Source organism: Trematomus bernacchii, unplaced genomic scaffold, assembly GCF_902827165.1.
Source record: "Trematomus bernacchii unplaced genomic scaffold, fTreBer1.1, whole genome shotgun sequence".
In the NCBI taxonomy this organism is placed as follows: domain Eukaryota; kingdom Metazoa; phylum Chordata; class Actinopteri; order Perciformes; family Nototheniidae; genus Trematomus; species Trematomus bernacchii.
The window spans coordinates 741,645-756,078 of record NW_022987689.1 but is presented as its reverse complement, the minus strand read 5'-3'; the positions used below and the strand labels follow the sequence as shown (position 1 = coordinate 756,078).

The following is a 14,434-nucleotide window of genomic DNA, read 5'->3' as shown; positions in this document are numbered from 1 at the left end:
AAAAAAAGCTCCACTCGACAGCTTGATGTCTCGACAAGAGTGGTGACTCAGTCCCCTCATCTCACCTCTCTCTCTTGCAGAAGTCTGCGCGTTGTTCTCTTCCTCTTGATGTGGCGTCGGCGCATCAACACAAACACAGACAGGCCTGCAATAAGAACAGCCAGCAGCCCACCGACAACACCAGCCGCGATCATGGAGAGGCCAGAGCTGCAGAGAGACAGGTGGGAGCTCATTTAACAACGCAGGGAAAACAGAGCACATTTACAAATTCAATAAACAAGGAGAGAAGGAGAGATGAGAATGCCTAACTTAGTTTATCCTTCAGCATCAGTGTTACTATATGTACTCACCTTTTATTCTGGCAGCCTTGAAGACCAGGCCCACTGCAACTGTAAAGAAATCAATGCAAAAAAGTTTGAATATATACTATCATTTCTATTTCACACTGCAGAATCACCGGGTCATTATGAGTCCATTGTTTACATTTGAAGTTAAAACAATCCTTGAAAGGCTTTGCAATCAGTCTCCACACATTTTTTTGTATCCCTGACTGCCAAATTCTGTTTCGTAACACATTTAATCGATTGTGTGCAAAAAAGACGACTTCTGCCAGAATTGAATTGAATTGATTTATTTAAAACAAGGGACAGTGTACATTAATCAACATATTAAAAACATGTAAAAGTACTCGAATTAGCCAAAAGGCTAGTTTTCACCGATAGTCCCTTTGCCAGATGGTGATAGTCATCCTAAAAGCAATAATGCAAATATTGTAAAAGCCTCCAAGTTCTCTGCAATTTCCTACAAGACTAAATACCAAGAATGCATCAATAACTGGGGTCCATTGAAGTCAGTTTCCTTAAAGGTAGTGCAATTTTGTATTTATAAAACACTATACTAGTCAAAACACGAGTTGCACAATATGGTTACAGAAGCCAATCAACACAGGTTTGGTTGAAACAATATCCAAGATAACCATTAACCACACACCTCCATGGCTGAAAGTTAATAGTCAGTGAACATAACATCTGCTTTCAGTTCTGTAAAAGTTAGGTTTGTTCTGTTATATGGTGCAGTGCAGACCTCTATCCATTGCAAACAAATGGAAACCAATGATAACAGCATCTAGAAAGCTATAAAATGATAATATGCTTTGGAAAAAGAGCTTAAGTAATACATGTAATGATGTGTAAAATGTTAAGTAAATGGGAAAACTAGAAATTGTACTATAATCTTCATTAACCTCCCCTCCTAAATGATCAATTTCACCACTAATCTCAGCAAAAATATCTTGATATTAGGAGCCAATTTCTCCACAATTTGTGGCAGCACAGCTGACCCTTCTGGATCGGATTAAGTTACTGCATCAACATTACGACAGACAAATGTTTGCAACACAGAGAAATGCAGTGCCAGTTCTCATCTGGGTTGCAGGAAGTCGTTACCCCTGAGTGCAGTTTTTGTGGCAGAGCTTGCACACTTTCATCTCGTCTGCGTATTTCCACACCAGCATGTCGTCCTCCCCTGGCACGCCTTGTGGACACCGAGGAACACAGAACAGGCCATCCTGGTAGTTGGCACACTTAGTACAGTTTCCAGATCCCTGAAAGACAAAGAGAAACCTTGAGATGTTTACAACTCCCTTGAGGAGAGGAGTAAATATTATGTAAACTGCCCTGTCTCATAATAATAATTTCTCAAAGCTAGATGTGCGCATCTTCCTCATAAAGATGCAAATGTTTGACAATAAAACCCACCCAGAATTTGTGGATTTACTTTATGCAAGCACAACAGTGTTGCAGCAAAGCAATACTTTTCTTTCAAACGGCCTACTTCTCTTGTCAATAATAAAACCCTACATTCCCTACAGTTATTTTCAGTCAAAGAAGAGATTATGGGCATTCAGAAGTAGACTGTGCTCCAGCTAGATCAAACAGCCACACCCCTCATCCCAAACACAACACGTCTTGTGGCTGCACTGCATTATGGTCTAATAAAGCTGCTGTTGATGGAGAAAAATTCTGCCATGGAATTCATGCTACGTAATTGTTAATTTGTGGTTCTCTTTGAATCTGGGCGACTGACATTTACTAAGGACATTTGAGATGAATAGATAATGTTCGCCAAACTTTTCTACAGTAATGTTTCTGTATAATGTTTGTGTTCAGTTGTGTCAAACGTACCGGAGTACTGCAGGTCGCGCTCCCATTCATGCGATGACACTCAGGGTGACACTCGATGCAGGTTTTATTCACCGTAGTCTCTCGCAGCTCTCTGCAAAAACAAAAACAAAGCTGACACACTCTCACCACTGGCACGCCTCGTTTTAAGTTACATGTAATCCCTTTTTTGAGGGCACAAGTTAAAGTGTAAGCATGTCAAGATTAAATGTTTGACAGAGATCTGCAAAAATCAACAGATTTGAGTAAATGTGCCATTTCAGCTACAGTGTTTGTCTTCTGTCTTCTGGAGGTTTAATTTAAAATACCTTGGATCGTATTTGCTCTTTGAAATTGATTCAATAACAAATCCCCAGTGTCTAGTCTGGAAATGCTTGTGGTATGAAAATGGACTTTGAAGGAGTTAACTGTAAAGTGCACAGATCTGATGTTCAGACGGTTTGTTTGTCTAACGTCAAAAACACTGCATTTCAGAGCTTAAAAGGCATTAAACTCCCTTACCCCTCCAGGATGTTGCAGGAGTCAACACAGGTCCCAACTCGGTTGTAATCTCGACAGGCAAAACACATGTCAGGGCCGGGACCCCAGCAGCCGTCCGCGGTACACTTCCTGTCGCAAGTGTTGTTCAACAGGGCTGAAAACAAACAAACAATCTCAAGGATCTTTCCCGTATGATTATCCAATTTTGTGATTAGACTTCATTAATTGAATCTGGTTGGTGGATTGCGTAATCAGAAGTTACAAATCAACGAAAAGGATCTGGCTGAATTTGTTGTGGGAAACCAATTTCAATTTACCACATGTGGCAGCATCAGCATCTCCCTCTATGTTGGCAGTCTGGCTTTCTGATTTGAAGAGCCTCTTCCAGTGGCTTTTGTTGGTGTAGCACAGGTTTTGGTTCTGATAGATGACCACGTCTCCATCGCTGATTTCTTTTAGGGAACGAAGGCCCAAGTGGTTGATAGAGAGCTGAGCTATCATCAAACTACGGCTACCACTACCAAGGATAAAATAGTGGAGCAGGAAGAGGAGAAGAAAAAAAAGGAAAGATTTTACGACAGCCTTGAATAATACTCAACGCTTGATTCATTTCTGGTGATCTAAAGGTTGTGAATCTACAGGGGGATCTTTACAAGGAACATACCGTTTAGTTCTTCCTCGAACGATCTCCAAATTCTCAAAAGGACTGAGTGAGCTCATGCTATCTGGCCACGTTTGGATCAACAAGTATCCTGAAGCAACACATGGATTGTTAATTGTTAAACTGTTTCATGTGTATTTAAGGTGTCGTGCATTACTCATTCCTTATGTAGTCTTACCAGTTATTTCCTTAACTGTCTTAAACACTTCAAGCTGGGAAAGCTCCATCTTTGGTGTCTTGGTAAATGTATCCCTACAAATAATGATAATGTACATGTTTTACGTCATTGTTAAAGGTAAAAGGTAATGTATTGCAGTTGATATAGTTGGCATACACAGGCATACAGGCTGTAACACTGTTTACTGTCCTTAACTCACCCATGAATTGATGTGTGGATGATAGCAATGTTGCCATTGATTTTCGTGCAGTTTTTTAATGAGTCAATGTTGGTGGCATTGATAGACATAATGTGAGTCAGGTCTCCTATTCCAAGTCCATTACACACTGTAAACAATAACAAAACAACATCAGTTAAGAAACTTTTTAAGAGTTCTTGACTTTACTCTCATTTTGGTATTAGGTTAAACCAAACTGAGCATGGCATTTTAGACAAACTGTGTTGGAAAAACTAGTAGATTTCAGAACCTTAACTTCACTACAAGAATCAAAATAAAATATAAAGTAAAAGTACCAATTGTTGAAAGCATATTGTAAAGTATCACAACTAAAAGTCCATTCATTATACCAGCAGTGTGTTTCTTAAAGTTTTATATAAGTATGTATTGGATCATAGCTAGTGTTTCAGTAATATGAAAGTTTCATTATCATATTGTAGTTGGTGCATCAAAAATGTCCCCAGGTTGCAGAGTGATAGTTTGAGCCCCCACCTTTTGGGCACAGTCCATTACATTTGGCGCACTTCCTGATTCCTCCCTCGTCCACCTCGTATGTGTTAGCACTGCACGTCCGGACACACGATCCATGATCCGTTACAACATAGTTACCTGGAATCATTCCAAAACACAAGCTGTTGACTTCATAACCATTTTATGTTTAATGTTTATAGTATGAATGACATCAAAACCAATCCTCTCTCGCACAAGTTTCTATCAAAAGCACAATTATAGGTACATAATAATGCTGGGCCTTACAGTAAACACTGAGTAACACTAGGACAGACTGTGAGTAAGTAAGTTAAACTGAGAAAGAACAGTTGTGCATTAACACGCCCTGAAACTTAATCATTTTCTTTTTCGTGTTTCTAAAGTTTATAATTAAACTTGGACAAAGTGTAACCCTGAAGGACAACTTGGGCCCTTGTTCAGCATACCTCAATGTGAAAGAGCTCATATTCATGCATGATGTGTTTCATACTGCCTAGTGAAGTCTACTAGTTTTACTTTGATTGAATGACTGTCAAGAAAACATCTATAGCAATGATGTTATATCACTGTATAGTAGGTTTAAGTAATGTATTAGCAATCGTGGCTAAAAATACAAAACAAAAATAATAAGTTTCAGAATCATACGGAGCCCCTAAAGGTTCGCACGAGAAAGTATTTTGTTACCGGTGCGCCAAGTAGGAAGTGGAGCACAGAGGAGACAACCGTTTCATTGCAGACTGTTATGTTTATGTGGAGAAATGGCAGTGCATACATTATTTGAGATATATTTCAAACTCGGACTTCATTTAGGGACATTTTGGCCAGGGGTTGAGCTATTTGTTTAAGCACCGGATTCGCAAAACAGAAGAGTCTGTAAACCAGTCTGCTTTGATCTATGAATTCATGTCCGTGACTCTCACAGTATCTGCTGCCCACAGCTGTTTTATAGAAGGAAAACCTCCTTCACTTTATGAAATCTCTGCGGCACCAGTGGCCTGTACTACGAAGCATGATTTGCTATTTACTATTCATTCATGAAGTATGACGCTGCGCTGTCAGCACGCTTCTCCATGTTTGTGATTGGTCGAATGTTGCTAACCCCGTCCCTTTCACGTGAACGCGCTCAGCCGGACAGAGAAACCCTGGTTGATTTACTGAGTTGATAACCAGCTTCGTAGGACCGCTTAGCGAGATCGCGTTTGTTAGGGTTAGTTAACGTGGACCTATCATGCTATATTTGAATAATATATTGTAGGGCCATACCTATATAAAACATGTCTGTGAATTTTTTTTTCAAAATACCAAACAGATCATGCATTTTAGCCATGCCTCATTTCGCTCTATTTGCTCTTTTCCAGCCCTGTTTTTGCAAGGGCTGATTCTGTGAGAAGTCTTCTTCGCTGCTTTTGTGGCAGACTACAGCGCCACTTACAGGCCTGGCATATGTACTACAGCGTCTCCAGCGCTTTCGAGCAGCAATGGTCGTGGCCGTGGCCCAACCCCCCATTCCCCTGATAGGTGGAGAGTTGCCCATATAGGCGGAGCTCCCTGTTTCTGACGTCAGAACAATTTCAAATCTGTATCAGATCCGTTGCAGCCCCGTTTTTTAGAGATTTGGGTATGGAGGAAAAGAGAGATGGTTGTGTTTTCTGACACTTGGTGAGTTCCCTGACACACCGGGCACACATATTCATGTATAAAAGACGCACAAAAGTGCATTTTGCATGATAGGTCCCCTTTAAGCCGGGTAACTCAAACATATCCAGGTCTGTTGAACTGGCTTCGTCGTACAGGGCACTGGAGGCAGTAACGTGTAACTCAGCAGAATCTGAGAAGAGCAGCACCAGCTGCAAAGAGCTGTGCCTTTTACTGTTTACTTGACTGTGTTTCCCTTCATTAGAACAGCTGAATAGAGATCGAGGCTGCTACGTTTAACCACACACACCTCTACACACATCGAACTGCCCGATTATTCCCCCCTATTACTCGTTTTATCAAGGAGATGTCCGGTCACCAGGGCGCATGATGTATGTGTGTTTGTGCTCAGCTCCGCTCTGTGTGTGTGTGTGTGTCCGACACCGGCATTTGTTTTCAAATTACCATGAACAGTAATTTACACACATCTGGTTCTCCATAGTTATATGTGTATTCCCAAGTGAAAGACATTTGTTTAATCTTAATGTAGTGCTATAGTCCTGCCGGAGTGCACCGGAACGAACGACACTAACACACACACACACACACACACACACACACACACACACACACACACACACACACACACACACACACACACACACACACACACACACACACACACACACACACACACACACACACACACACACACACACACATCACACACACACACACACACACACACACACACACACACACACAACACACACACACACACACACACACACACACACACACACACACACACACACACACACACACCACACACACACACACACACACACACACACACACACACACACACACACACACACACACACACACACACACACACACACACACACACCCACACACACAGCTGGTGCAATATTTAAAATAATAAAAAATATAGTACAATATAACAGTATTTTCTTTGCAATGAAATGGAATAAGAAGGAATAAAATATGGAATAAAAATCGGCAGTAATACAAAATATTGTTGTACATTGTGTGCATTGATGTAATGCATTTTCTCTGTTTATCCAATCTTACGTGGGCAGCTCTTGACGCAGGTGGCCCCAAAGTTGTACTTCCCATGTGGGTTGGGTACCAGCTGGTGCAGGTTGGGGTCGTAGCGCATGAGGCCTGGGCAGGAGTCTTTACACACCCCATCGTCCTGGAAGTCCCTACAGGCCTGCAGCACAAACAAGAGTCATCCAGTACACAGGGACCATAACAGAGCCTCTCTCTAATGATAACACTGCATTCCTCCACAGCCACAGCTTAATCCTCAGAGCTGCACACAGAGAGAGAGCAAACTCGAGGCACTGCCAAATGAAAGATTTAATCAGCAGTTATGTGTCTCATTGGTATTGGAAACAATAACAATATGTGTGATCATAAAAACAGATGAGTGAGGGCTTTGTTTGGTTGAACGTCTCTCATCCAGATTAATTGCAGAGGTATTAAATACACTATTTTGTTGTTTAAGTTTGTATCTTCCCAATGTCCTTTATGATATCATTACGCGTGTGCCCCATGTGAAGGTGTCTTTCTCTCACCAGACAGTCGCTGGCCCGCGGTCCTGTGCAGCCCGCAGCACAATGCTCATTACAGCAGTCGATGGGGTAAGGTCCTTTGCATCTCTTAGAGCACTGCTCTGCACAGTTCAGCTTTGTGACTGGAAATAAAACAGGACACAGTCATTGGAATGACCTGTAGCAAGTGTTCTTCTATTTATGTTTGATGTTAACATTCTGCATGTACAAGTTATGGCTAAAACAATAGAGAACGTTAGCTAACGTGTTCCTACTTGGTGTTGTTGGTTTGCAGGAAACATTTGAATAAATGACCAAGTAATATAAATCATTAAGACTCAGTGTTTCTCAAAAGTAGAGTATAGAAACTATCTAAAAACATGGAAAACTGTTTGTAGTGTTTCACCTCACCAAACATGTTTTTCCAGGGTAAATAAATCACAAAATGATACTCACACGTCTGACAGTTTTGACGACCAGGTGCCCAGCATGAGCCATTAGAGCAGCTTGAGTCGCATCTTTCGCCTTTATAAAAGCAAACCACAAGAAAGCGTTTAAAATGTGAACCTCACATCCTTCAACTTGTTTAACAATATACAAATAATTTCATGTAAAACATTTCTGTGCAGTCTTTTGCCCTGCGCTGTGAATGTTTTACTTACATCGCGAAGGGCTGATGTCCAATGGCAGCACCATTTTGGGTTTGTTATCACCGTTGACAATGTCATACCACTGTATCGTTTCCACATTGCAGGGTTGGTTAGTCCCAAACTGTACACCTCCTTTAAGAATTTCTGCAAAAGAAAATGCCACGTTAATTTGATAAAAATACAGAATTTATTTGATTGATATTCTTACAGTAATTATGTTAAAGAGGACTAAGGCAATGGAGAGGTGTACTGACCTGTGAGGCTGGTGAGAAGAAGCTGATCGGTGTCCTTGTCTGTTTCTGGGTCATAATTGGTCAGAACAGCGAGGCCAAACGATCCCTCGTAGAGCGAATGACCTCGAATGATGCGCAGATTCTGCAGAGGAATCTTCTTCGCTGTGTTGAGGGCTATCAGCACATAGCCGCCCGCTTCTTCAATAGACTGTGGAGAAATACAAATGGGAACCTTGTGGAAAACTGAAGTAGCTAAATTGCAAAGTCAATTGTTCCCCAAGCATAGAATGAAAATAAAACAAGTTAAAAACTGAACCTTGGTGAATGCTATTTCCTGTATTCTTATCAACCTTACAAAACAATATGGAACAATTGGTCATCCAAAATAATGGTGAAATGCATGTCAATATCTGATTATTTATTACAGGTGTACGCATGAAACTACATTTAGTTTTATTGAATCGATGAGCAGTTTAGAGCAGTATGTATGTAGCTTAATAGTCAAAACCTAGGGCAAAGAGTGCCAGGAAATAAGTCAATTTTACTAACACTTATTGCAGTGAGTGTAAAGGAAATTGATGTGACTATCAGCAAAACAGCATTTTATTGCTTCAAAGCTTCTCTGATCTGAGAAATGTATCAAACAAAAAATTGGGTGGACAAAAATAGGATTTCAAAAAGTGAGCAGGAAGCCCCTTCTCTACTAGGGACCATTGGGACTACTGCACGATATCTGCTGACTGTAAGCTTTGTGTGTGTAAGCTTGCATGTGAGTGTGCTTGTCCCTTGCCAGTACAGTGTTCACAGCATCATGAACACACTGAATCATCTGTCACTACGGACTTACTCTCCACTGATTTTAATTATCTGTACTGAAGCGATAAGAGCAGTGAGCAGCCTGCAAAGATACAGGATAAATTGTCTGGCAAACTGGATTAAGACTACCAAAGAGATGATAGGAAACTTCTCCCATCTGTTATGTGCCTGTTTGGCCTCCACTGCTAACAGAGTACAGGCTTTACCGTGAGAAAGGACAGGTCACGGCCATCCTCAATGTGGGTGACCTCCAGGTTTCCCAAGACGACAGTGCAGTTGCTGTAAGTCTTCACCATGTTCAGGTAGTGGTCCTCTTTGGAACCCAGGAGGTTTAAACCATTTGTGGTGCCTTGGCATGCTGCTGGAAAAAACAAAAACAAGTGGGAATTTGTTAGATTTATTCAAATTATTCTTGAAACAGATACAAAATGGTTGTAAATCATCCACAAAGTCACACAAGCATTATTCAAAGCGTCTGTAACATTCACTGCTTATGTAACACCCTGGCTCAATGTATGACTGTCTCAGTGTGTGTCTCTGTTTGTGTGTTTGGTCTGCACAGTCAGAACTTGGCCAACTTTCATGTGAAAATAACCGTTCTGGGTTTAATCTACAATAGGAATCAAATCTCACTAACAAAGCCAGTTCTGGCTCATGAGTCAAAGTGAGTTGGCTGTATTTATACTGGCAAAGGACGGGAGATTTCCACTTCTATGTGGCTAGTTAAAACAACCACTGCGACCAGCATCTCCAGGCCTATTGTGTCATTTCAGAGAAATTATTTGGTGTGTCACAGATTCCATGAGATGTGAGTTGGGGGAATTCTAGCTCTCTAAATCCCATAATTGATAACGGCCTCTATAACTTCAGCCGTGTTTTTTGCATATCTGATTTTAGGGCAAGTCCTATACATGACTCTATAACAATTTAAGGCTTAAAACAAATGCTGATCCATGCACCTTCTTAGACTTTCAGTGCCAATAACAACAAAGCCATACAGATATTCACAGGACTACAATTGTAGGCTGATAATGCGGCCTATCTGGCCTTATGCAATAAAGTGTTTGGATAAGGAAGACAGTATATCTGATAAGTGCAGGACACACACAAGAGGCTTCTTTTCCTCATGCAGTCTTTAGAAGGATAAATGCATGTATTAAGACAGAAACTCGTCTTCCTCTGTTCAGTAGTCTGAGCTGGTCAGACAGGTTCTGACTGGTGTAAAACAAAGAGTCAGCTGGGTGACGCCCCTCCAATAAACACATGCACTCATACATGCAAACACACACATAATAGGCATATAATTGCTTTTTTATTTTGTAAGTATTATGGGTTAAGAAATAGGTGGGAAATAGGAAAATATTTGTCCTTCTGTTTATTAGAAATAGTGGTGCTGGTGTAATTTATCTCGGGTCACATTCCACAACGTGTCTGCTCTTGACTGCAAAGAAAGGCAAACATGTGCTCCAAACTGTGAAACGCACCTCACCAAACTGTACATAACAGTTAGCTTAGACGCACTGATGTGTTTTCTGATTGGCCAATTGAAAAAAAAACGACATAACATCATCTTTTAGCTCAGTCAAACTAGTATCTGAAGACTATTTCTTGGCTTCTCCTCTTTCAAGGTGCATTTTTCTCATGTTGTTGTTTTGAATTCACACAAAACAACATCAATGTTGCACTTAATCAGTGAAAATGAAAAAACAAACATCTGTCTCCCGCCCTGCCTCTTCTTCCTCCTCATTAGTTTGTCCCTGAGGGATCTCCCTGGCAGGAACCCTGCAGTCCAGCAGCCGAACGCCACGGCAACCGAGGCAGACTAGCAAAGGCAAGCTGACCGTTTTAATTAGAGGAGCGATGTGAGATGTAATTAGCCCCCTAATTATTACACAGACCGAGAAAACATACTGTAATAAACAAAAAGGTTGTCATGAGTGTGAAGCTGTGAATATTAATCAACCTGATTTGGACATTCTGAATGACAGTCTGCTAATAGGGATGCTGATAATGGTAAATAAGTGCGTTGTATCACCATATGCATGTACATATCAGTATCTATGGACATCTTCCAAGCTGCTTCCTGTCTGTTCTGTTAATATTTATGAAGAGCCATAAAAGCTGCAGGTGAGTAAAGGTTCAACAAACTTCCTCCAGCAGAGATTCAGACTTGTGTGGTGCACAAGGAAGAAAAAAAAAACAGTTGATTGCTCAAGCAAGGCGCAGTATAAAGCCACAGTAAACATTCTCCTCTGTCCACTTGTAGATTTCATTACTTGGTTGCAGGTGGTAAATGACCACAAACTTACTTCCTCATCAGGCTGCAAACCCATGAGAAGGAAAAAAGGTCAGGTCGAAGCTACATGGCAGTTATTACCTAAAGATGGCTTCATGGTTCTAGATGGACTTTAATTTTCTTTTAACAACACTGCCTTTAATCGACTCTCATATACAGTATCGGAGATATATGTGTCATAAAAGGTTGCATAACTTGCAAAGCACCTTTCGCAAAGTTGAGACACCTGTGTGCTGAATGGAAGTTACTGTAAATGTTTTTTCCATAACAGCTGATTACATTTTGACTCATGAAATTCACAGAAACACTGCTGAGCTTACTGTTGCCAATGTGCTTAAATGCAAAGGGTAGGGCCTGCAGTGACGTAACTGATACTGTGACAAAGACTAATTAGGGATTGCTTCACTTCCTCCAGCTGTATTTTCGTCACAAAATGTCCAGGAGGTTACTCTAGGAGCAAGGAGTGGCAGGTCTGTTATATCTCTTCTTTAGTGCTGTAGGCATGAGTGTGTGTGGGTGTGTGTAAAGGCATGTGTGCAACTCTCTGAAGAGAACAAAATATTCTCTGGATTACACTGCGCTGATCAGCCACCAGTCAGAGCTAAACAAAAGACTCGATAAACCAGATGATTAGTCATCTAAGCTTGTTGAAATGTGCGGTCGCATATCACTATTTTCATGTTTACATGGGGACTGGTGTTGGAAGTCAAGGGTGTGTGGGTAGATATTTGTTTCTTGAGGCTATATGATCTGCACAACTGCAGAAAAGGAGACTTGCTAAGCTATTAATGTGAGAAAATGTGCTAATTATTTAGGTTTACACTCAAAAACCACACTGAAATTGAGAATTCACATGCTACTGATTGCAAGTCAAACCAGTTTTTCTTTCCAGGAGCTGGTGGCTAAGGAGTAAATATCCTACTCGAATCTTACAAAATAATGTTTAATGTTGTTTAACCTTTACTTTTGTTGAATATAATAGTAACAGTATTATTATAACCATTGTATTAATCATGTAGGCAATGTTGGCACCAATCTTTAAATGTAAAAACGTATTGTCTTTCGACTTTGATGCTATAAAAAACATATAAGACAGAGAAAATGGGAAAAGCAAGTGAAGCAAGGTAATAAACCAAAGTCACACGGACGGCAAAAGTAAATATTTGAGACACGTTAACTAAATATGGTAAGATCAGATGTACGATATCAATACAAAAACCAACCTATGGTAATATAAATATGAATACAAAATGTGGAGTCTCATACATGTTTGGATGATGCTTTGTCGTTTTCTGGAAATACTGATCGGCCACAAATGCAAACCAAACTTTCCAGGGATACGGCAAAAACTTCTCCAACACATCTAATGGTTTCCTTTCGTACACTGAGACTATACTTGTAAACCATCATGCTTTATAACCTTTTACAGACAGCAGAGATGGTTCTGCCGCGTTCGCTTCCTCTCATTTACTACCTGCAATTCAGTTACGCTGTGTCCAGAGTCTGATAATTACATTATCTGGAAACTTATACATAATTAAAGGGAAGTTACAATGCTAACTGACATGACTTGTTTCTTTCTCTCTCCAAGCCAACAGCATTACGGCAAAGTCTCTTATGTAACTCAATCTGCAGTGTTCCTCCGCTGATAACAAATTGATGCCAAGATTAATTCCCTTATTTAGAAGGTAATTTATGGTTAACCCCCTCATATCCTCTCTGTATTTATGGTTAGAGGATGCTGATAATAGGGGGGGTATACAAATTCTGCTTTTATTGGCCTCAGTTTGAATTTGGGGTGCTCTTGGGGTTGCTCAAATTTCCAGAACTCCAGATTTCAGAGAGGCATAAATCTCTCAAAGCTCACTATCTGGGAATGAAGAGGGAACAAAATCCACTCCCTGGATTCTTGCTGTGCATTCAGCTCGAACTCTTAGATTCTCTGGCAACGGCTCAGGAGGAGATGAGGAATCAAATGTCATATAAAGGGAAAACCAGCAGCAGAAGTAGACAGTATGTGCAGTATTTGCTGGTATGTACTTATATTATTATAAACACACTTTGTAGTTTGACATAAAATTCCCTGATATCCTGCTCTCTGTACAGGGGAAACGCTATCTTCCTTTGCGTGGGAGATGCATCAATCCCTTAGAGAAAACATCTTGGGGCCTCAGAAAAAAGAAAAAAGGAGCCAGTAAGAAATAGAGGATACCCCCTCCCCATTTCCCTCCCTATCCTCAGTGAATGCATCAACACAAGTCCCTTTGACCTCACAGGAAGTTGGTCTTTGCAAAGGGTCAGTTTCAGACGGCTACCCCGCGATGCTGAACCAGATGGCAGCTGATTGTCGTCTCCACGGGAGGAGGATAGTCTAAATCCAACTTCATGTACAATTTTAGAAGAACAACTGATAAAAAGGAAGTGTTAGGAGGAAAGGGAAAAGGAGAGTATGGAGTGGTTTGTGGTTTTACTAAATGAGATGTAGATGTGGGACACAGGGTCCGTCTGTTGGTCAAACTGTGGTAAGGGGGGTGTTAAAGCTTCACACTTGATGTATGAACGTCACTGACCTTTTCCCTAACAAAGGGGACAAAACACCGGGGCGGCCAGCTGTAGAACACAAGCAAACGAAGCATCCCAGAGAATATGTCACATGTCCTGTAAACAGTTCAGCTTCTGCGACGATGCTCACTGGGCCTGCCTGAGTCTGAGCACAGTCACTGAAGTTAGGTCTGTTAAAACCTCAACAAAGTGACCAAATAAAGACCAAAAAGGCTAATGTTTACTCTCTGCTCCTGAAGAGCACTCTCCGACAGTCAGTGAGACACTCCAGATACCTGTGGCTGGGCCCATCATAATGTTTACTCTCTGCCTCAGCATGAGGAAACTGTGGATTTAGGTTCTGCACAAACACAGGAATACATCCATGTATACTCACACTCCTGCAAACTGCGATCAGCATTTCTTAGACCCTAAGGAACACAAATCAGTCCACTATAATGCCTCTTTTAAGAACCAG

The 14,434-nt window shown here is 41.0% G+C and overlaps 1 protein-coding gene across 2 annotated transcripts in view; it reads right to left on the bottom strand.

Annotated features, from left to right (window-relative positions):
- egfra (epidermal growth factor receptor a (erythroblastic leukemia viral (v-erb-b) oncogene homolog, avian)) overlaps positions 1-14,434 on the bottom strand; it is a 37,076-nt gene that overhangs the window by 9,349 nt on the left and 13,293 nt on the right. The window contains exons 2-17 of one of the 2 annotated variants that reach the window (XM_034137344.1): positions 9,326-9,480; positions 8,325-8,511; positions 8,083-8,214; positions 7,877-7,945; positions 7,445-7,563; positions 6,936-7,077; positions 4,209-4,325; positions 3,699-3,825; positions 3,500-3,573; positions 3,325-3,412; positions 2,978-3,177; positions 2,682-2,814; positions 2,184-2,274; positions 1,446-1,603; positions 351-389; positions 66-207 (exon numbers count right to left, since the gene is read on the bottom strand). In XM_034137344.1, coding sequence (XP_033993235.1) covers positions 66-207; positions 351-389; positions 1,446-1,603; positions 2,184-2,274; positions 2,682-2,814; positions 2,978-3,177; positions 3,325-3,412; positions 3,500-3,573; positions 3,699-3,825; positions 4,209-4,325; positions 6,936-7,077; positions 7,445-7,563; positions 7,877-7,945; positions 8,083-8,214; positions 8,325-8,511; positions 9,326-9,480 — 1,973 coding nt within the window. The remainder of the gene's footprint in view (positions 1-65; positions 208-350; positions 390-1,445; positions 1,604-2,183; positions 2,275-2,681; positions 2,815-2,977; positions 3,178-3,324; positions 3,413-3,499; positions 3,574-3,698; positions 3,826-4,208; positions 4,326-6,935; positions 7,078-7,444; positions 7,564-7,876; positions 7,946-8,082; positions 8,215-8,324; positions 8,512-9,325; positions 9,481-14,434) is intronic. The other variant, XM_034137346.1, reaches the window with a different exon arrangement.